Genomic DNA, 23,153 nt, shown 5'->3' with positions numbered 1-23,153 from the left:
TACAAAAGTGCAAAAAATCAGCGACAAAAATATTTGTGACACATCTTCAGGTCATTCTGCCTCCTGTATATTTGATTCAAACAACAACAAATATATCACAAACGACTCACACTTCTTTCTGGTTTGGGCACTTACAATAGTGTCCTCTGGAAAATCCACAATCTTTGAAAGGGTAAGTCCTCTTCCTTCAGCATCATGGCGTGAACAGAACTGCGCCTGATTTAGATCTCGCGGACGGGTTACTCTGTCACAACAGTAAGGCTATCCCATGTGCCGAGATATAAATCCCTTTATATCCTATGGGATTTATATTTCGGCTTGCGGGTTATCGCCACTGTTATGAGAGAGTAACTCGTCTGCCGAGATCTAAATCGGGCCCGCGTTTTACATTCCTTTTTCTGCAGCTGGATTCGGCAGTCCCACTACTGCCCACGTCCAATCATACTTTCTCCACCCTCAGAGGACAATGATCATCGAATCATCAGCATGGACCAGGAAACCTAGCCATGCGCAGGGTGTGCTGTCTGGCAACACGCCACCTAGGTGCCCAGTCGTGTGCAGTCTTTTTCTAATCCCTCAAAGCCTCTGGTGGGTCCTGGGCACTGGTCATCGCCAGGTAGTGCTTAAAACACTTCCTTGTATATCTCAGAGATCGATGGCGGATCTCCTCTGGTGTCTAAGGGTCTGATTTAGATGTTGGTGGGACTACCGCGGTCCTACCATGGCAGCGGTCCTGACTACTCTGTCGAGTTGACGGCGGACCGCCATCCGTATATGGATCTGTACACAATAGAAAGATGACCGCTGCAGCGGTGGTCTTCTGTGCTAGCTGAATGTACTACAACGTCGACTTGACGGTGAGATCCCGCCGACCAGATTTGGATGTTCCAGTTGGGTTGGTGGTGTCAGCACGGCGGTGTGGCTATGGAGTGAGGCTTCGGGGTTTCAGAGACAGGTAAGTGATACATTTGCTTTACATTTATATACATGCCTGATGTGTATGTGTATCTATGTGCATGTTATTAATGTGTACAGTCTACATACTCAGCAACATCGGAATCCAGGACAAGGCGCTGGAATGGATCATCTCCTTCCTCGACGGAAGAACACAGAGAGTCCGCCTACCACCGTACAAATCAGAGGCCTCCGAAGTCATCTGCGGCGTCCCTCAAGGATCATCTCTGAGCCCCACCCTCTTCAACATCTACATGAGCCCCCTCGCGGCCATCGTACGCAAACACAACCTCAGCATAATCTCCTACGCCGACGACACCCAGCTGATCCTCTCCCTGACCAACGACCCCGCCTACGCCAGAGCCAACCTGCACGAAGGGATGAAAGAGGTAGCAGAGTGGATGACGACCAGCCGCCTGAAACTGAACTCGGACAAGACGGAGGTCCTCATCCTGGGCTCCTCACCCTCCGCCTGGGACGACTCCTGGTGGCCTCCTGCCCTGGGCACCGCACCCAAACCCACAGACCATGCACGCAACCTGGGCTTCATCCTGGACTCCTCCCTCTCCATGACCAGGCAAGTCAACAACGTCTCCTCGGCGTGCTTCAACACCCTACGCATGCTACGGAAGATCTTCTGGTGGATCCCCACCGAGACCAGGAAGACCGTCACCCAGGCCCTCGTCACCAGCCGACTGGACTACGGCAACGCCCTCTACGCCGGTACCACCGCCAAGCTCCAGAAGAGACTCCAGCGGATCCAGAACGCCTCAGCCAGACTCATCCTCGACATCCCACGAACCAGCCACATCACCAGACATCTGAGAGACCTTCACTGGCTCCCCGTCAACAAAAGAATCACCTTCGGCCTCCTCACCCACGCACACAAAGCCCTACACGACCAAGGCCCGAGCTACCTCAACAGCCGGATCAACTTCTACGCTCCCAAACGCCACCTCCGATCAGCCAACCACGCCCTCGCCGCCGTCCCCCGCATCCGAAGAGCGACTACAGGAGGAAGGTCCTTCTCCTACCTGGCCGCCAAGACCTGGAACTCCCTCCCGACCGACCTGCGCCTGACCCAAGACCACCTCTCCTTCAGGAAGAAGCTGAAGACCTGGCTGTTCGAGCAGTAGCGGCACCCCCCTCCCCCCAGCGCCTTGAGACCCTACGGGTATGTAGCGCGCTCTATAAGTGTCACTGATTGATTGATTGATACTGTATGCCACATTCACACCATCCACACTCCATGCAATGTATATGAGCACACACTCCGGGCTGGAATCCCACCTTCGCCAGCAGCAGCCCTGGAAGCGTCGGCAGAGGGAGATCTGCTGACAGAGTCACCAGGACCATGGTGGTCTTCCAGCCCATTGCCAGCCAGGATCTAAATCGGGCAGGCGGACCACCACGCTTCAAAGTCAACGACAGGGGCAGTCCCACCAACATCTAATTCATGCCCCAAGTCACAGTTGTAGACACCATCAGAAGGCAAGAAATGTGATCAAATACACACAATAAACTGATTCCTCATAGAGGTAACTTGCTCACCAAGATGGCTGCTGCTCACCCGCTTAGAGGAGTAAAGCTTAGGAAAAGCATTCCACTCATCTGAGAAAGGAACTAAACATATATGATTTTGCAAGTGGCATGCTACTGATACCCGCAACTCACTCATATGCCTCGAACTTGGGGATTATAATTCACTTTTCGGGGGCATAAATTACTTTAATATCACAGTCCGTTTTTAATAATTCTGGGGTTCTGTCTCTAAACTAGTTGTTTGGTAAGTTCACGGAAATCCAACTGGTACCTTGTTTTTATGTTTTTCTTTTAGAAACAAAACAGGGCGAGCCCTTCCCCCATAAGAAACCTATCCTTCTCTTGGCATACTCATTTTATTACATGTGCCTTAGCCCTAGCGTTAGCACTTGGCGCAATGCAACTGTATCTCTGACCCTATAAATAACCCCAAAATGTACGCCCACCCTAACCTACTTCGAGCCTTATCCATTTCCAATAACCTATTGCTTACCGTAAATATAACCCTACACTCAGCCCCGACCCACAGCCTAACAGTACACGGCAACTAATTCAATATTGACCCCTACCCTTCTCTAACTCTTTCTGGGGCCTGAGCACTTACACAAACTCCGACCTTAAGCGGGGGCTTCCGCCCCACTGCCTTTGCTGATGAGTTCTATTTACCTGATGCTCATAGAGTTTTCCTAGGTGATGTCACCCCACATTCTGAGTAACCTTACACAGAGCTACAGATTTTGGTAAATATAATGCTCCGTTTACAGACTAAGGGGTGATGCGTGCAGTGTGAGTGTGGTGTGCTGCTGCCCCAGTGTTCTGTATGGCTGTGAGCTGATTGGACGGCTGGTCACTGCCTCTTGGAAAGTTAAAGCAGAGAGAGAGTGTGAGAGAGAAAGAAAAAGAGAGGTAGTGTGTGTGCGAGAGCTTGTGAGTGTATGAGTGTGTGTGAGTGTGTGTGTGAGAGCTTGTGAGTGTATGAGTGTGTGTGAGTGAGCTTGTGAGTGTATGAGTGTGTGTGAGTGTGTGTGCGAGAGCTTGTGAGTGTATGAGTGTGCGTGAGTGTGTGTGCGAGAGCTTGTGAGTGTATGAGTGTGTGTGAGTGTGTGTGCGAGAGCTTGTGAGTGTATGAGTGTGTGTGAGTGAGCTTGTGAGTGTATGAGTGTGCGTGAGTGTGTGTGCGAGAGCTTGTTAATGTATGAGTGTGTGTGAGTGTGTGTGCTTTGTTTCTGTCAGAATTAGACCACCCCTCCCCCCAGGACGACTCCCAATGTGAGATTTCCTGCCATGGAGCAAGAGGGGAGTATTGGCTACTTATTAAAATGTTCTTGATTGCAGAGGTCTTTCTCTTACCACTGCTGCAAGTGTGTGAGAGATAGATATTTAGATCTTTATAATGGAAACAAGCCCAGGGTCCTATTTACAAGGATAGGGATGGCTCGCCCTCCGTGCCAAACTGGGGCCTCCCACAAAGGAAAAGTAAAGCGACCTATTGCGTGCACACCTGTACGCAACCGTCTTAATCTACCATCTGCTTCCTAGCAAACACAAACGTCATTTATGACGTCATACCAGAAGTCAATATCGAAGCATTGAATGAGTTAGAAGGTGAGCCCTAAATTTGAAATTTCACAGCTTGTATCTGCTTCACAAATAATACAACATATCATCCCTTTAGCAACAGAGACCTGCTTTAGGGCCTTATCACGATCTTGGCGGATGGGATCTTCCGTTACAAACATGACAATATCCCACCCGCCGTGTTACAAGTACATCATATCCTATGGAATTTGTAGGTCAGCGGATGGGATATCCTTCATGTTTGCAACGGAGTATCCCATCTGCCAAGATTGTAACTAGGCCTTAGACTTTGAGTATGGGATATTGCGTCACAAACGGGTGCGGATATTCTGACCGCCTTGTTGCAATTACATTATATCCTGTGGAACGAGTAATACAGTGGGTGGGATATCCGCCACGTTTGTGACGGAGTATCCCATCCGCCAAAGGTTGTAATGAGGCCCTTAGACTTTGGCAGATGGGATACTCTGTCGCAAACGTGACGGATATCACGTCCGCTGTGTTACAATTACATTCTATCCTATGGAACTTGTAATACAGCAGAACTGGGGTGGCAGAAAGGGCTAAAGAACGGTGATGGATTAAACCCAGATCTTTTGACTGGGTGGGAGTGTTTGATTGATTCAGATGCTCCGTAAAAGATCTTTTGATTCCCTACGCTCCCTCGAAAAACCTTCGCTCCACTAAGAAGTTTCTTCTCTCAGTACCACGAGTTTGAAGAGCCAAGTGGGGAGGCAGAGCCTTTTCCAGCCTTGCTCCTAGATGGTGGAACACTGTGCCCTGTGATATTAGGACACTGCCTTCAATGCAATCGCTTAGAAAGGCCCTGAAGACGTGGCTTTTTGCTAAAGCTTACCCTTAGTCTGCTGGTTTTGCCTTTTATGATTTTTTTTTTATATAGGCGCCTTGATGCTTCCGGGCAAAGTCACGCGTTATAAGTCTTATTTCATTTCATTTTCCGTCCATCACCACCCCCTTTTGTACCGCTTTTGGCCGCCATAAGTGTGGCAGGGTATGCTCAGACGTGAGTCCCTTGCTCACTTTGCCACTGGATTCAAGCAAGCCAGGCTGAAGACGGCTGAAATGCCAGAAACCGGTCCTCGGAAGCTTGTTTCCGGTCCAGCGAAGACATGGCTTGACAGTTCGGGCTGGACTGTTCCCATGAGGCACAGGGTCAGACTGATTTGCATATAGCCATGTCTGAACTGGGGTGGCAGAGTGGGCTAAAGAACGGTGATGGATTAAACCCAGATCTTTTGACTGGGTGTGAGTGTTTGATTGGTTCAGATGCTCCGTCCATCACCACCCCCTTTTGTACCGAAGATCGTAATCAGGCCCTTAGACTTTGGCGGATGGGATACTCGGTCACACACATGACGATATCCTGTACGCTGTGTAAGAATTACAGTATATCCTATGAAACTCGTAAAACAGCGGTTGGGATTTCAGTCACGTTTGTGAAGGAGTATCCCATCCTCCAAGACTGTAATCAGGCCCTCAACCTTTGGCGGATGGGATACTCTGTCGCAAACGTGACGGATATCACGTCCACCATGTTACAATTACATTCTATCCTAGGGCACTTGTAATACAGTGGAAGGGATATCCGCCAGATGTGTGCCGGAGTATCCCATCCAACAAAGTCTATATCAGGCACTCTCGAGGTTGTAGAGTCTTGTATAAGCACGGCACCTCCAGTGGTGTAACAGAATCTGGATCTAACCCTTCTTCTCAGGGTGCACTTTTCATCCTCCACTCATCATTGCAAGTAGCATGAAGGTCCAGTGATCATTTTTCTTGAATTAAGCCTTGTTGTCGTGTACTCTTTTTGGGGAATAGACTAAGGCAATAAGTCAAAGCCGGAGTTAGGCCTTCCAACTAGAAACGTCAGAGAAGTGGTGGAACGATCTGTCCTTGGCAGTGAGAGAGAACCAGGCTTCCTAGTCCTTGGAAATCTGAAGAGCAAGGAACCTGAGTACAAGACACTGAGTGCGTGGCCCGGGCTGCAGCCTCTGGCACACACTGATGAGCCAGCCTTAGGGCGGTGCGATCTGGGTGCTGATTTGGGCGCGGGGGCCATTGACCTCAAGGGGGGCACTGTGCTTAACATAACTTACAATTTAAAAGCACCTGCTCCAGAGTTCCTTGTGGTACAGTTTCAGGCAGCAATAAAAATGTCAAGATAACTCTAGTGATTATTGTTCCTGCTGGAGAAAGGTCATAACTTTGTCTAGTGGCAGTTTTGACTTGGCATAAAGTAGCGCAGAGCGTTAATGTGCCTGCTGCAAAGAACAGATCTGTATTTTATGTTGATCGCTGAGTGAATTAGTAAAGCCAGCCTTTACCAGCGCTTTAAAACAAATTAAATGTATATGAGAGAGGGGCTATAGTGAGATGAGCGGCACTTTTACTGTCTGGTAGTGAGGGAATACGAGGAGAGGTTATCGAGGGGGGAGGTGAAAGTGCCTCTATTGCACGGTTAGCCCCCCATTTTTTGCCGGTTTTGATGTGGTTTCAAATGTAGTGCAAAGGATTTCTACCACCCAGGTCTCCTGTGCCAGTGCTCCTTCCCTAAAATAAACCCCCAATCGGTACTTCAGAACCCTGTAAGTCCCTAGTAATTGGTACCCTGGGTACCTAGGGCCTGGGAGCCGAAGAGGGTCCCCTGGGACCCCCCTCACTGGGACAATTATACTGTCTTTGCAGCCTGCATGCCCCTTTGAGGGAGAAAACGACAAAGTCGACATAGCACCCTGCCATTTTAGCTAACACTGCCTGACAGCATAGGTAAGTTACACCTCTATCAGGCCTCACAGCCCTAAGGAAAGATGCACAATACTACAGGTAAGAGCATATCTGCACGAGCAGAAATGCCCTTACAATATTGGGCCCCATTTTCTGATACTGTAAGTGCCAGGGAAGCCATTGAGAATGCATGGGCTGGGAACTCGGCAACTCGAGTTCCTCAACACCATGATGGCTTCACTGAATGCAGGAGTGTTTGCGACCAAACTACTCCTTACAATAAATTCACATTGATCCCAGTGTGGGATTTATCTACTAGGTACCCTGAGGGTACATGAGAAGTGCCCTCTGAATCCTTACCAACACTGGTGTGGTCTCGGACCGGCTGAAGGCAGCCAGCCACCACCACACATGTTTCTGAACCCCTGGGCAGAGAGCCCCCGCTTTCTGGGACCAGAAACAATGCACTGCCTGGGCAGAGGTGTCATGTCTCTTCCCCCAGGATGGGCCAGTGTTTGAAAAGGGAAGTTCAAAGGCCTGCTGCCTTGGTAATGCGACCCCCAGCCTCTGCTGCCTTGGTCTGGATCTCCTTGAGACATGTGTCCATAGTTGATCATTGTTGTGCCATAAATCTCTTACACTCCTCTGTGTTAGGCCTAAGGCTGCTCACCCACATGAATATAGCACATAACAACGCAATATATTACATTGCTTGCTTGCTTGTTTGCTTTTACAACTCGGTCATTACAATGACCGCGTTGTTAGTACGTGATACATTTACATCACAAGTCATTAGAACGACTTGCTGTAGGGGGCGCGCTGGACTTAGGAATATTATTATTTACTATTCCTACTCCAGTTTGCGCAACAGTAGGGAAGGTGTTGGAATTCATTTCCAATACCTTGGCGCCCCCTACAGCAAGTCGATCTAATGACTTGCGATGTAAATGCATTGCGTACTAATGAGATCATTGTAATGACCGCGTTTCAATAGTACTGCAATGTAATGACAGCATTGTAAACGCTGTTTCCTCACCCACATTACCAGTATTAGAGCACTTTGGGTTTTTCATTGAGCCGTATACACTTTTGGGGACCCCAGAACTCTGTGCATGGTATTACCACATGGAGCTTGTCGTCCCGGGCGCCACCAGCGCTAAAGCCGGTCCTGCACTGGTGTATCTGTTCCACTCTGCTTTAGCCCAGGGCAACTGGGATTATACAAGCTACAACCGCAGCTTTTTCCACATAATCCTGGATTGCAGCATTTGGTTCATAATCAGGTATCTGCTGCAGATTTTGAATATTTCACAAAAAAAATGGTTTCTACCTCAGACAGATCAAAAGTTAGTTGTATAAGTGTGTCAAACTGGTACTAATGAGGAGCAATTTTACCCAGACAGTATTAACCCCTTGGGCGCTCATGACAAGCTCAGCTCGTCATGAGGCACAATGGTGCTGTGCTCAAGACGAGCTGAGCTTGTCATGAGCACAGCGCCACGGTGCTGTATGACGAGCCAAGCTCGTCACAAGCACTGTGGCGTCGTGCGCGGCCCCCTCCCCCCGCATCGCAGGGGAATTAGTCCAGCGGCGAAGGGGTTGATAAATGTTAAAGTGCGGAAATAATGAAATAATACTGATACAGATGGTGCCACATAATTGTGTCAACCCTGCCGCATACTTGGATCCTTCGTTGTTACATGATTCCACAGATCCTGATTTAGCCACATAGTGTTCTTACCAGTCTCCGGAACATGCTCCTCTCGCTTCGCTCCTTTCCTGGAGCTCTCCGGCCTCTTCACTGCCTTGTAGGAATCTGTGATGAGGCTCTTGCGACTCATGGCACTAGCTGCTGACTGCGGAAAGAAGAGGAATCAGTCATGGGCCTGGTAACAGGACACTTAAAGTTACATAGACTACAAGAGGGTCCTCAGGGGGTCACAGACTCTGGAAGAGGGCGCAAGGGAGAACAGGCAGGATACAGACTAGAGTTCTCGGAAAACACAAACTTTGGAAGAGGGCACTCAGATGTGACAGAGTTTGTTAGTGACGCATGGAGATTATGGTCCTTCAACGCAGTGCTCAATTTGAGCCGGGGGGTTCCGGTGCTCAGCACAGGCACTTACTTGTGAAAACCAGCACTTATTACAGTTTGCCTCATGATGGCGCTGTGTGTGTTTAAGAGGTGATCAGAACAACAGTTGTTTAATAACTCAATATACATTAAAAGGGACTAATACCTGCTGCTCAATCCGTTGTTATAACTTTGGGGGCCTGGAAGAATTTGAAGTGTCACATTGGTAGGAGCGTTAAGGTTAGTAGTTGTGTAGGTACTGTCATTGGCATGGGCGGTGCAAGCTGCAGTGGCCTCCTGACGAGGGCCCTGGCACTTATTTTATTACAAACTAAGCACTGTTTAAACAAGGGCATTCAGAGATCACAGACATTGGAAGGGGGTGGCCAAAGACCACAGACCTTGGGGATGGCTCTAATAGGTCCAAACTCAGAGGTATTTCAACAAGAATACTCAGGTGTTAGACTCGAGTAGAGAGATCTTAAACTTCACAGGCTTTGAAAGAGGGCACACGGAGGTCACAGACTTCAGAAGGAGACAAAGCAGCATAACATCCTTCATACAAGATCTCTCAGAGGTCACAACGACTGAAAGACGACACTTGAAGTTCACAGACTTCAGAAGAGGACACTCGGATATCATTGACTTACGTCACCACCTTTCAAAGGCACAGACCTTGAGAAAAACTTGTGGGAAGTGAATACAAAGATGTCACACTAGTTGGATGCTGGACAACAGGGTCCTGATGTACCAAGGGATTTATGCTCACAATTGCCTAACTAGAGCCTTGCGGCCACAAAATGGCCTTTTTCAACGTTTAAAAAACCCAAATTGTGATTCGGTAACATGTTAATGGATCCAAATTTGTGTAAATTTGTAAAGACCTCAAAACCTGGCTTTTCTGATCACATGCCCTGCTCGCTGCCTGGTGGACGTGCCAGCGCTCTGAGACCTTCGGGTGATTTATGCGCCATATAAATGCAATTTACATTACATAGTGCAATATCGTTACATAGCGCTTGCGTGGGCGCCTCAGGGTTCTCACAGGCCTTGGGGCTGATTAAAAGACTGGAGAATGTGATGCAAGGTTTTAGGGACGTTGCCAGCCTGGGATAATTGAGATGCAATATGGGCTTTACAAGCTGCTTTTATATTTTTATGGTAACTGGACAGAGTGGCCAGAACCGAACTTTATCTTTCTCATCGTGGGTAGTGCACCAGCGCCTTTGCGACCGCAAACAGGCCGTTGGCACTGAGACTGCACTGCTTGCTCGAAGGAACAGAACAAGCCGCCTCAGCATTGGGTCCTCGCACAGCAACCATTGCCGCCATCGACCGCGAGGCCTCGTCTGCCGTTCGCAACACCAGACTGAAACTTCGCGCCCACAGGATCATCACTAGCGATGCTCTACTTGGTCCCTGTGACTGTCTCCCCCACGAACTGGGCACTTTGCTCAGCTTGAGAAGGTAGAACTTCAGGTGGCCCTGTTTGGAACTGTATCCAACATGCGCTCAATCTCGTTCGGCCCGAACTTTGGATTTACCCCGGTCTAGCAAGACCAAAAGTAACCTTTTAGAGCTATTGACTTCTAATCACTTTTATTGATTTATTCTTTGAACAATCATAACTCTGGCTCTACCTATTGGATTTTTATTGTTTTGGTCTTGATGTATTCCTAAACATATAATCTATATTTTTGATCTTGTGTGGAGTCAGTTCAGTTCATAAGTCTTTATTTCGATAATAAAATCATAAAAGACCGGAATATCAAGAACATTAAATATAAAATTTTGACAAAAAGTTCATCATTACAAAACATCTTTTAAAAGGAATATTAAACAGTATGGTAAGACTTTTAGCAGTACAAAAATACATTAACAATCATTTTGTGTTAAGATCATTTCAAGGTTAAAATACATTTCCGTTCCTAGTACGAATGACCCATGCCCACCCAAGAAATTTAGCAAGGCCAACCACTACCAGCTCAGAAGTATTAGTGCGGAATATCTTCAGGGCTTCAGCACTCCCTTTAATTCCTAGCCTACAACAAATGGGCCTAATCCATTTCAATCTAGGTACATGGTAAGCGGGGCAAGCGAGGAGTCTTTTTTGTGGTGTATTGATTGTGTTACTGTGTGTCAGTGTGTGTTGCACAAGTACTATACACATTGCCTTTGTAGATTCGCCAGACTGCTCTGTGCCAAGCTACCAGAGGGTGTGCACTGTGGGCGCCCTCCAATTTCTTCCCAAACTGCTTTATTTTTAAATCAGGACCCGTCCATTAAAATGGGCACTGGCTAGGTAAAACAAAAGTTTTCTATTTAGGCATGCCAGCACATGCCCAGTGATGGAGTCGGCTGTCCCTAACAGGCCACCATCCTGTGTTTGTAACTCGCAGCAGGGAGTCACTACAGTGTCCTGCCTGATTATTATTCATTACGCTGGTACTTTTGTGATCCTCTTTGAATGAAAATTTCGCAATGCGACCTGTTACTGCTTAGGTTACATTGCAATGTGCCAGGGAGGCCACAAAACGTTAGAGCACAAGTTGTACCCACTATTTACGACCTGCCTGCACATCATGCATCGGACCCAAAGCCTGAATGTCCAAACCAAGCTAGTGATAAAGTGTAAAAATATAATTAGTAAAATGACACAAAATGAAGTAATAGGATGTAAAGAACAATAGTTACAGCAAATACTAAAAACACTCCATTAGAAAAACAGGAAATTAAAATCCGATTTCAGCCTAATGGATGAGGTATGCCAGGATTAAGGCCTAATTTACCAACGCCTCACGACCCACTCAACATCCTCAACCCTTCATCAATCAAGGTGGATGAGAGGACCTTGCCATGACTGAAGAGTTCACCTCCAGAGGCAGTACTATCGGACAGGCAGGCAGTGACATCAAGAGCAGACTGAAGAAGGCCAGCAATGCTTGCAGGATGCTGAACATGGTGTGGAGGTCATCTCAGTACAGGAGCCAACACCAAGATGAGGCTTTACCAGAGCTGCGTTCTGTCCACACTCTTGTATGGATCGGAATACTGCCGACATCACCAAACCGTATGCCTTTCACACCAGCAACCTGAGAAGAGAGGATGAGAGGAGGGGATGTGGCCTAATGACTAGAGCGGTTGACCACGAAGCTAGGGAACCGAGATCGAGTCTTGGCAGGGACACTCAACATCCTGTGATTCTGGACAAATAACTGTATCTCCCAGTGCCTAACAAAATGAATGTGTCCCTCTGTAAGACAACTGGAGCTCATGTAAAGCGCTCTGAAACCTTTGGGTCAAGTTCACGCTATATAAAACTTGGAGACAAAAAAGAATCTTGTGCCTTTTCTGGCCTTGAACCATCTCAAACAAGGAACTGCTGACCAGATGCAAGCACAAGAGCATGGACACCATTATTATGAGAACAAGATGGAGATGGATAGGACACACCATCAGAAGAGAACATGACTCCATCACAAGACCAGCTCTCCATTGGAACCAAGAAGGCAAACAGAGGAGAGCCATGACACAGAATACCAGAACATGACTCCATCACAAGACCAGCTCTACACTGGACCCAAGAGGGCAAACAGAGGAGAGCCATGACACAGAATACCAGAGTGAACGGTGGAACCTGCAATGAAGACCCTGAGCTACAGCTGGGGCACCGTACAGACATTTGCCAAAGACAGACAGAAGAGGGGTCCTTTCTTGCTGCCCTACATGCCAGTCCGCAGAACAGACAGTAAGTAAGTAACTAACTCATGAATTAATGCAGCTGAATATAATCTGGTGGTTCACCATACTTTCCGACTCCAAAATGTAGGCCCTGTAGTGGTGCAAGATTAGAATCCGTAGAAGCGAAGGAAGACCTGAGTCCTATATGTCTGTTGAGCAGCCCTACTATTGTTGAGTCCCAGCTGTTGAAGTACTGCTACCTTGATGAAAACTCTCCAGCCTTTTCAGGCCAGTTTCTGAGACCCCAGACCACGGTTTCTAGTTCTGGGAGGCCCCACACTACTTCAGTATAGGCCCAGGGCAAAAGGTCTAGATTCTACTGCTCCTCGGAATTTCTCAGCAGCAACAACAACTTCCTTGGACCACAGGACCTTCTGTAATGTCAAATGCCAGATGTAGGCATCTAATGAATCACAATTTTTCAGAAATTAAAAAAGTACGAAAGTTCAATCATAGTAAGAAAAATATGTAGTCTATCAGCTCCTTACTTTGATTTGTGGTCAGATTCCGACTTCTCCCTTCCTCCTCTATGCCCTACAGCACTTTCCCTCTACCGCTCCAAGTTCTTCATTCCATCTCCCCTCATTTCTCTGCTGCCTTGCTTTTTCTGTTCTGTCTTCCTTCTTTCTATCTTGCGTCTGCCCTCCCTGATTTGCCTTCCACTTCTTCTTCATCCCTCACTTGCGTTAGTCCTTCCCACCTTCCCAGAGTCGAAGGGGGACTTTGATACTGTAAGGACCTGCTTGTGAAAGATTGAGCGAAATGAAAAACCCCTTAGACTACATATGTAACCCTACCAAAAGGTTACTTAAGAACTTCGCACATGTCTACTGAACCTTATAACTTTGCCTGAGGGAACTGTGACATAAATATAAGCAGATTTAGAAGTGCCTCCATGTCTCCAGGTGTAGGCCCGCTCTCTACCAAACCAAGTTTCTAGAGAGCGAGGATGGCCAATGATGAAGCATATGACACCTGGTGGTTTGTAAGGACAGTCCTTCACTTTTTGTGAGATGCTAGGTACTCTACCAAGTACCTTGTTGACCCTCAGTCAGGTAAGTGTAGAGACTGCACCACCAGCGGCTCTGGGGCGTCTGGGTGCAGAGGTTAAATTCAGCCACTTGGTACCAATGATAATCAATGGGACTGGGGCAACTCAAAGAGGTACCGGTTGAAGGTTGGTAAATCGGAGTTGGGTGTCATTCTCCAGGGGTTTCGGCCAACACGGGGGGCACGAGGCAGCACCAAACATACACCCTCAGACGCACAGAGGCAACCGGGTGCAGAGTGCCAACAGAATATCGGGCATATGGCGAATGAAGATTTCAAACAAAGGTTGCAGGCTCGGATCAGGAAGCTGGACAAATGGAACTAGTGACTCTTGAGGTAAGTTGGGATGTTGAAGGACACCTGGGCACTGTTAGTCAGACTCCCCAAGGCCTGGGGGGCTGCAGGTGCAGGGGTGTCCTTTGAGGTCAGAAGATCCTTACCTGAGCCGGTCACGGTAGGGGGTCCTACGTGTTGAGGCTGCAGGCATCATCGTGAAGTCTAGGAGAGGTCATTGTGGGGTGGACTCGAGCTCAGGACTGCTGAGGAACCTTCTTTGGACCGGTAGGCCACTTCGAATTGTGCGGAGGTCTGGTTGTGCGGTTCAGCAGGGCACTGGAGCTCTTATTGGTTTCTTTGTGGGCAGGGCTGCTGTCCTCTGGAGTTCTTGGTCTTTGGTTAAGGCAGGCAGTCCTCCCAAGGTTTTAGAGGTCGCTGGGCCCGCAGGACAAATCGCTTTTTGGAGCAGGTTTCTTCGATAGCTGCAGACAGGCCAGTAGGCCTGTGGTCAAGTCAGTTGTCATCTGGAGTCTTCACTGTTGGAAGAGCTCTTTGCTTCTTCTTCTTTAGGTCACCAGGAATCTGAGTATCAAGGTTCAGGGGTGCACTTAAATACTCAATTTAGGGGTGTTACAGTTGCAGGCAGGTAGCAGCCAGGTATTTAGCTGGCAGGTACTTACCTTTAGGGTGACAACATCCCTTGTACGTCTCCTCCCTTTAGGGAGGGGTCAGTCATACCCCTAATCCTATTGGCTGAAATCCTCGCAACCAATATGGAGGATTTTCAAAGAAGGGGGTCACATCCGCCCGCCACCTAAGGAATGGAAACTAAAGTAGGGGGCGCTCATGTAAAATTTACACACAATTATCATAAATTCAAAACAATCCTCCGGTGTCCCCCTTCTAGCAGTGCTCACAGAAAAGGAGAGTAAACACCCAATCCCTCCTATAGCTCAATCCACAATTAAATACAATTTTAACAATTATCTGTAGCACAGGCCATCAAATAATCAATAATATACAACAATTAAACACTTGGATTCCAAAACTTTTTTGTGTGCTTGTCTTTGTCTTTATTTCTTTACTCTTGATCACATTCTTTCACTCCCTTGTGCCAACGCGTTTCGTCGTCTTTGGGTGTGTACCCACAGCTTCCTCAGGGCTTCCGTATCTTTAGAACGCCAATTCCCTGTCCTCGCAGTTTCCATAAGCAGGAAGTTTTATCCCCAAATCCTCTTTGTATTCTTTTCTCCTTTGTTAATTCAAACTTTATACTTATTAATCGGCTTGTTCAAATCTAATGCTCCGTTAAAAAGATCCGGCTTCTCCACAATCTCTCATGCACTCGATTATTCAGCAAGTATATTATTAATCTACGGTGCCACAGTCACAAAAACGCCAAACCCTTCATCCACTGTGAATCTTTTACTCTCTTCACGTGTCTTCCAGTATCCAGAGTCTCTGGATACTGGAAGACACGCAAAGAGAGTAAAAGATTCCCCGTACTCTAGGGATCGGCAAACCATGGCGGAAAGACTGGTTCCGCCCAAGGAGGTCTCCCCACTTTGTAGAGCCTGTGTAAATCACAATGGATGAAGGGTCCGGCATTTGCTTATGCAAACAGCGAGGACAGGAAATTGGCGTTCTAAAGATATGGAAGCCCTGAGGAAGTCGTGGGTACACACCCAAAGACGACGAAACGCGTTGGCACAAGGGAGTGGAAGAATGTGATCAAGAGTAAAGTAATAAAGACAAAGACAAGCACAAAAAAAGTTTGGGAATCCAAGTGTTTAATTGTTGTATATTATTGATTATTTGATGGCCTGTGCTACAGATAATTGTTAAAACACCTAAGGAATGGTCCTGGCTGAGAGGGGACACACCTCTCCTGCATATTAATTTCCCCGCCGGCGATGCTGCCAAAAGTGGGCTTGGTTAGAGGGGCAGGCCTCTCTACTAGCTGGAGAGGCCTGGATAGCATAACAAAGGGCAGGAGGCTTTTGAGGCTCACTACCCTTAAATGCTGCTCCTGCTTGGGGGTAGGTGTGAAGCACCTCCACCCATAGCAGACTTTGTTTCTGACCCACAAGAGCTCCCACCTCAGGGGAAGAGAAACATGTCTGGAAGTGGCAGGCTGGTGCAAACCAGTCAGCCACACACTAGCGGTTAGGTAGGTTTTCAGGGTGCACTTTTGGGGTGCCCTCCGAGTGCATTTATTAATGAATCCAGCACTTGCGTCAGTGTGGGCTCATCAATCTGAGATGTTTGGTACCAAACATCTTGGGATTCTGTAAAGCCATCATGGAGCTGTGGCACTTGTATTGACAAGCTCCCAGCCCATGGGCTCAGTACAGTCTCACTATGCACGTACAATGCCTACGAATGGACTCAGGCACTAGAAGTGATGCAGAGGAGGAATGAGCCCTTGTCTGTGCAGTTATCTTCATCTTTAGACCCCAAATCTGCCCCACATCAGCACCAGGAAAAGGAGAGAGCTTGGAAATGTCGGCACAGTTTTCTGCTCAGGTAGGAGATTTTCCGTACTTTCATATACCCTACCCCTTTTTCCCCTACCCCCTACCCCCTTTCCCTTCCTCACTCCATTTTCCTTTTCTTCTATGCTCCTTAAAAGTTATTACTGGTATCTTTGGTAACTTGTAACTGATGTATGATTGCAACTATGTGAAACCTTATGTAAAGGGCTCTGATACCTTCGGGTCTAGCCAGCGCTATATAAATCACTTTAAATAAATTTAAATAAAAGGGCATAACTGCCCATGCAGATATAGATATAGTGCATCCTGCCGTACGGCTATAAGGCCAGCTGTAGGGGTTACTTAACCATGCCTCTTGCAGTGCAGGCAGGACTGGCACGCAAGAATGTGTGCCAGGACGACTCTTCACTTTGAGCTGCACCAAAGCACGCAAGCTGCAGTGGCAGTGTGCATGTGTTTGGTGAGTGGTCTCTTTGGGTGGGATAATATATGCTGCAGCACTTAGAGACCCCCTCTGCTCATAGTGCCCTTGGTACCACTGGCACCTTTTACAGGGGACTTATATGTGGGCCAGAGGTGTGCCCATTTTGGGGAAAAAAATCAGTTTTTGGGGAAGAACCCAGGCACTGGGAACCTGATTAGCAGGAACCCAGTGCACATTCAGCCTAAGTTGCATTCAGAGTCAGGCAAGATATGGGGTGTAGCCATACCAAAAGGAGTACTTTCCTATAGATATCAACTGACTCCTGCATATCATTCTCAATTTAAGGCTGACAGCTTCCATTTTCCTTAAGGATTAATTCCACTCCCCTGCAGAAGCCAGGAGGCCCCCCCGTCAATTGCATGATCAATTCTGCAGTATTCACATTGGAATAGTTTACAGGTTGCTCCCCTTTCCAAATGGTTATCCAGTCCTGATGAAGACCCGCTATTGAGGCTTTGATTAGTCCCCATCCTTCCACATCTTGTCGGGTCGAAACGTCATAATTTCCCACAGCCTATAATGTCAAATGGCTCCCCAAAGGGACAATTATGAATAATACAACTACCTCTGTCTTGATGTGAGCATACTTATCTTGGATAATAAGTATATACGAACAGGCTATGCTGTAAATAAGATAATCTATGTAATAAATCTACCTTCTCTATCCTAAAACTTCGCAAACAAGCACTTCTTTCCTGAGCACCCCTTCACTTATCTCTTTGGAGCAACCATATATGTATATATTGCACCTACATTTGGTGTTTCTCAAAATACAGAATCTTGTATACCTTCAAATGTGTTTCCTGTGTGTGTGATGTTAGATTTTGACAATAATATAAGCAAACTCTCGATTGATGTTAGAAAGGGGACCTACTCCCATCCTTGAGTTTCATGGGTTGGGGCCATAGAATAATATTTAGGATACGTTTATTCATTCAAACCTTATTCACATAGTGGATCTTTCCGATTGGACCACTCTTGTCATGTATCATTATGAAACCTTGGGCAAGGCAAGCGGCGGTGTTCAGTTTGGAGCAGGGCTTTAAGTGGGATGAAAAAACTTGGGGGTCTCTCAAAGGGGCGTGGCCAATGTAATTAAGGGTGTGGCTTAAAAACACGTAAGCTAAAAATGTCCCTTCCCCTACACAAAGCTCACCTGGCACGAGGTCAATCCATAACTTCTCCACTAGTGAGAAGTAAGCCGTATGAGCACGCGCACATCGATGTGCCTGCTGTCACTGCAGTCCAGAAAAAAACGGACTGCCTGTGCCAGGGAACAAACAGAGCTCGATAGAGACCCGTTTCGAGGCCCTCTTTAAAGAACTGCCGGTGCTCAGCACTGGTGAGACCCGGCCCACTTAAAGCCCTGGTTTGGAGTGTGTTAGACGCACTCCATGAGTAACCTCAATAATAGAAGTACTAACCACTTCATACGTTGTGGAGTATACTCACACACCCGTTGGTGGAATAAGCAGAAGCAAACACCCATCACGCCTCTGGGACACATGGCGCTGTTTTTAGGTCTAGCCTACAGTAAACTTCAGCTGTTTTGCCAGCCTCATATTCTCCCAAAATTCTTGATAAACATACATGCAGACATAGGCTTTCAGGTAGCCCTCTTCATCCACTGGTCTGTTCAAGTGTAAATCATCGTGCTTCCGCCCACCACACGGTAGAGCATGGGGCAATGCTGCATCCATTAGCCGGCTTGCACTATGAGCAGGGTTGAGTAAATTATGTGGCAAGAAAAGCCATTATATGCTGCATAATGTGGCACATTTTGTAATAGTATTACTTCTCTATTCCATCAAACTAGGTTATATTCTCTGGGCATTGGTTGCAGATCATTAGTACCAGACTAACACCCAAATATAAAACTAAGCAACAGAAAGACGACCAGTCCAGCTTTGGAAAGAGCCTTTCAATGCCCTGCAACATCCGCTGCTGCCTTATTAGCAACTTTTGAACCGTAGAGCTAGATTCTTTTATTTTTAACCCAAATCTGCACATTTTGCGGTAGATTATGTATTATGTGGCAACTGTTATCTAACAAAGGAGGGAGGGAGAGGGAAAGTGGATTCGGTCTCCCCTGACAATTTACATAAACAGAACGGAATCCACTCAGGTAGTGGTAGTGATCCATACAATGGTGGGGAGCACACAGTGTTGTTTTGAATACCCCTCACACACCAACAGGCCCCTTGGTGTCATGCTTCATCATTGGGGTCTTCGCACCCCTCTACGGGATGCGGCGTGCTACGACTCACAACTACGTAGGAGCACTTAAGGTGTACACACCAACACATGGCAGACCTATAATTATGCAAAAATGGTCGCGGCCGCACAATCGCATAATTCCAGTGGTCCTGACCTGAGTGACAGTACTTTACTAGTTCCTTACTGCCGGGGATAGCGTGCCATAGCTGCAGGGCCGCGCTTTCATTTAAAAAAAACAATGTTTTGCGAAATTACTTTTTCGTGTCTGCCTACAAAAATCGTCATAAATTACATTTCACGCTTAGTGAGGCCAGATCTTTTGACTTTGCAAAGCTTGTTTTTCAGAAGTGGGTGAGGGTTACGCATGGACTGGCACAACAGACAAACAAAGGGCGGTGGTGAGCCTGGCATAATAACTCAGCCAGGCAGGGGCTGGGCTAGCAGGAACATGCCCGACTCTGAAGGACATATCTCACCATGCGTGACACAACACATGCACGTCAGACCGGCTGTCACAGCCGAGACAGAGGTCACACTGCTGCTAGACAGGTGTGACTGGGCTGGGACATAGACACACCTCTCTGACAGGGGCAGGGACAGGCTCGACAGAGGGGGAAGGGGGGCACAAACAGGGTCATGTCTGACACTGCCTTACACAACAGATGCACGTCAGCCCGGCTGTCACAGCCGAGACAGAGGTCACACTGCTGTGAGACAGGTGTGACTGGGCTGGGACATAGACACACTTCTCTGACAGGGGCAGGGACAGGCTCGACCGAGAAGGGGGGGCACAAACAGGGTCATGTCTGACACTGCCTTACACAACACATGCACGTCAGACCGGCTGTCACAGCCGAGACAGAGGTCACACTGCTGCTAGACAGGTGTGACTGGGCTGGGACATAGACACACCTCTCTGACAGGGGCAGGGACAGGCTCGACAGAGGGGGAAGGGGGCACAAACAGGGGCATGCCTGACACTGCCTTACACAACAGATGCACGTCAGACCGGCTGTCACAGCCGAGACAGAGGTCACACTGCTGTGAGACTGGGCTGGTACATGGACCCACCTCTCGGACAGGGACAGACTCGACAGGGGGTTGGAGGGGGGTGACATAAACAGGGGCATGTCTGACACTGCCTTACACAACAGAGATACATCAGACAGAGACACACCGCTCTGACAAGCACTGGCACAGCCACGGAGACATCACTGAGACACCCAGACAGAGACACCCCGCTCAGACAAGGACTGACACAAGAAGAGACGTGTCCGAAACACCCCTCACCCATGGGCTGGCACAATCAGACAGAGACATCCAGGCAGTAACACCCCTCACTCAGGGACTGGCATACAGAGAGACATGCCCGAGACGCCCCAGACAGAGACACCCCTCACCAAGGGACTGGCATGCAGAGAGACATGCCCGAGACTCCCCAGGCAGGCACACCCCTCACACAGGGACTGGCACCCATAGAGACATGCCCGAGATACCCCAGACAGAGACATCCCGGCCTCACCCAGGCCCGTCGGTGTCAGAGGCCCACGGTAAGGGATCCGTAGGCCCGAGGGGCCCCGGGCACCGCAGACAGGGGTCACATGAGACGACCAGGGTGTTTATATTTACTTGTCTCGCTGAGAGCGGCCTCGGTCCCGGCTCCTCCGCTTCCTGGTGCCGCCTCCAGTGACACCCACCGCGGGGAGGAGCGCACACCCGGGGGCGGAGGGACGGAGGAGGAGAGGCGGGGACATCACACGGCCCGAGGGGGGAGAGTGACCCCTGAGGGGAGGGACGGCGGGGCCCGATGGATGAGAAGCGCACACCCGGGGGCGGAGGGACGGAGGAGGAGAGGCGGAGACATGACACAGCCTCAGGGGCGGGGGTGGGGTGGGGGCATGGTATGTTAAATAACTCATATTATAAACAGGCAGGGCACACGAGAGGGGCTTGTGGGGCGGTGCTGAGGCGAATGCGGATTGCACGGGCGCCATGTGAGGGAAAACACAATATTTTGTAAAAGAACCAACATTTTTGAAGACTTTCAAAACAGAGAGGGAGAGACTGTACGTTTTTTTTGTCAGTGTTTATGTATACATTCCTTCTAAAATTGGACAGACTCCTCACCTCAACAATCCGACTGAAAGCACCTGTACCCCCAACTATTTATGAAAAAATACATCTATGGGGGATGGGAGGGAGGGGGCAAAATAAAAAATCGCATACATTTTCCATAGACTTCCTTAACACGGGCTACAGCAAAAAAATCTACTAAATGGAATTAAACTACATTTGGCAGGAAGCTAGATCTTGGCACACAGATTGTGCATTTTGTGTGAATCTGTTCTGAAGTGATTTCTACACTACACTTTTGAGAAATTCAGATTTTAACATAATTGTTTATCTGACCAGTTGGTGTCCAGAAATGCTCTGATTGGCCAATTTAAAGGACACTAGTCAATTCTGATTAGTTTGTGACAACCTAAACAATAGGTTTTGGCTGCAATTACAAGTCTCAGGGGCCTGCTCCCTGTGCCCTTCAAATGAATTACAAAAAATCAGTAAGCGGGCAGGGTGAGCACACTCAGACCCCAACGGGCATGTGGGTGGTCCCAGTGGCCCCCCCTCCCCTTAATTGGCTGGCCACAACATGGATAACACGCCGTGACAGCTCTTACAGGACTCTGGTACATGGACTCCATAGAAATGCATTAAAGGGTGACTGATAACAGGTTTTTTGTTACAATATAAATCATTTGTTGATGGTAACATACTCATTTTAGGAATTGTGGTGTGTTCTAAGGTGATTTTACCCTGTGGAAAAGCCTTCTGCTAGGATTTCATGAATAATGTTTGAGTCAAAACAGTTTCCTCATGATATATCCATAGAGGTATGGAAGGTGCTCCAGAAGCTAAATTGAGAACCTATTTTCTGTAAATTCACTCTATCTTTCTCAGCCATATGAGAATAAAGTCTGACATTCTGAGTTTAACATGTACTTACAACAGAAGCAGCCTGTCAGTCGATTCCTTTGTGTTCTACTGCAGCCTCCCTTAGTGTTCTAAAAAACAACTAGACCGCTAACAGTCTTACTTATGACAAAAGTGTGGCACACCTGAAGCCATCTTGATTGAATCAAACTGGTAGAATTTAAAACATTTCATTTAGAAAGTAAAACTTGAGGGTTCCATTTGTCAAAGAAATTATGGCTGGTGCTGAAGAACACAAAAATAGGACACATTTTAGATGAGTTCTCAAATATCTTCGCTTCTATTTCATTAAAACATTGTGACATGCAGATTGTAACATGCACACACACCTTTTTTTAGCTAACACATTAAGAATTTTCAATTCTATTAAGTACCTGGAGGCAAGGATTAAGCTTCTCCTTCTTTGCTGTTTATTAACACAAATTTACAGCAGACAATCAAAATGAAACTTTTTACATAAACTACATTTCCCATAAATCACAACATTACCACACATACTATGCACCAATCACCATGGTGGTGTTCATATAAACCGATGTTCTGCCATCCTAATATCCTTTTTCTTTGCCTTAACTGCTAAACATAACTCAACAGCCTCCCACCAGCAGCTGGATAGAACTGATGTAACATAAGCACCGGATGGGGTTGTCGAACTCTGTAAATGGTATTGATTCTTATGATCCACTGATTGCCACAACCACAGTGTGTCATTTGTCGAGCCTCCAGTACCGGACTCATCCACAGAACCAATTGGACCTTAAAGAACAGGAAACCTGGAAGTTCTTTTGTGGTCTTCTAGTTATGCTTTTGGTCAGCATCTAGAGAAAACAAATAAAATCTTTACGTAACACCCAAGCTATATATATGGAACTCAGATATTGAAATGCAGGAATGCAAAAAGGTGGAATATCACAAAACATAGATTTGGTACTTAAATGCACATTCTTGAATCAATTTAGGGTTGGATACTCCTCGCCAGCGTCCTAAATATAATTGAAAAGTCTTA

The 23,153-nt window shown here is 47.5% G+C and overlaps 1 protein-coding gene across 1 annotated transcript in view; it reads right to left on the bottom strand.

Moving 5' to 3' along the window:
• Positions 1–20,878, bottom strand: part of POLD4 (DNA polymerase delta 4, accessory subunit) — a 201,655-nt gene extending 180,777 nt beyond the window's left edge. The window contains exons 1-2 of the mRNA XM_086953265.1: positions 20,786–20,878; positions 8,561–8,675 (exon numbers count right to left, since the gene is read on the bottom strand). Of these exons, the coding sequence (XP_086809391.1) occupies positions 8,561–8,660 (100 nt within the window). The 5' untranslated portion in view covers positions 8,661–8,675; positions 20,786–20,878. The remainder of the gene's footprint in view (positions 1–8,560; positions 8,676–20,785) is intronic.
• Between the last annotated feature and the right edge of the window lie 2,275 nt (positions 20,879–23,153).

The sequence above is a fragment of the Lissotriton vulgaris genome, chromosome 1_2 (assembly GCF_964263255.1).
Source record: "Lissotriton vulgaris chromosome 1_2, aLisVul1.2, whole genome shotgun sequence".
Taxonomy (NCBI): Eukaryota; Metazoa; Chordata; class Amphibia; order Caudata; family Salamandridae; genus Lissotriton; species Lissotriton vulgaris.
Note: the sequence above shows the minus strand (reverse complement) of the source record. Positions and strands in the feature narration are given on the sequence as shown.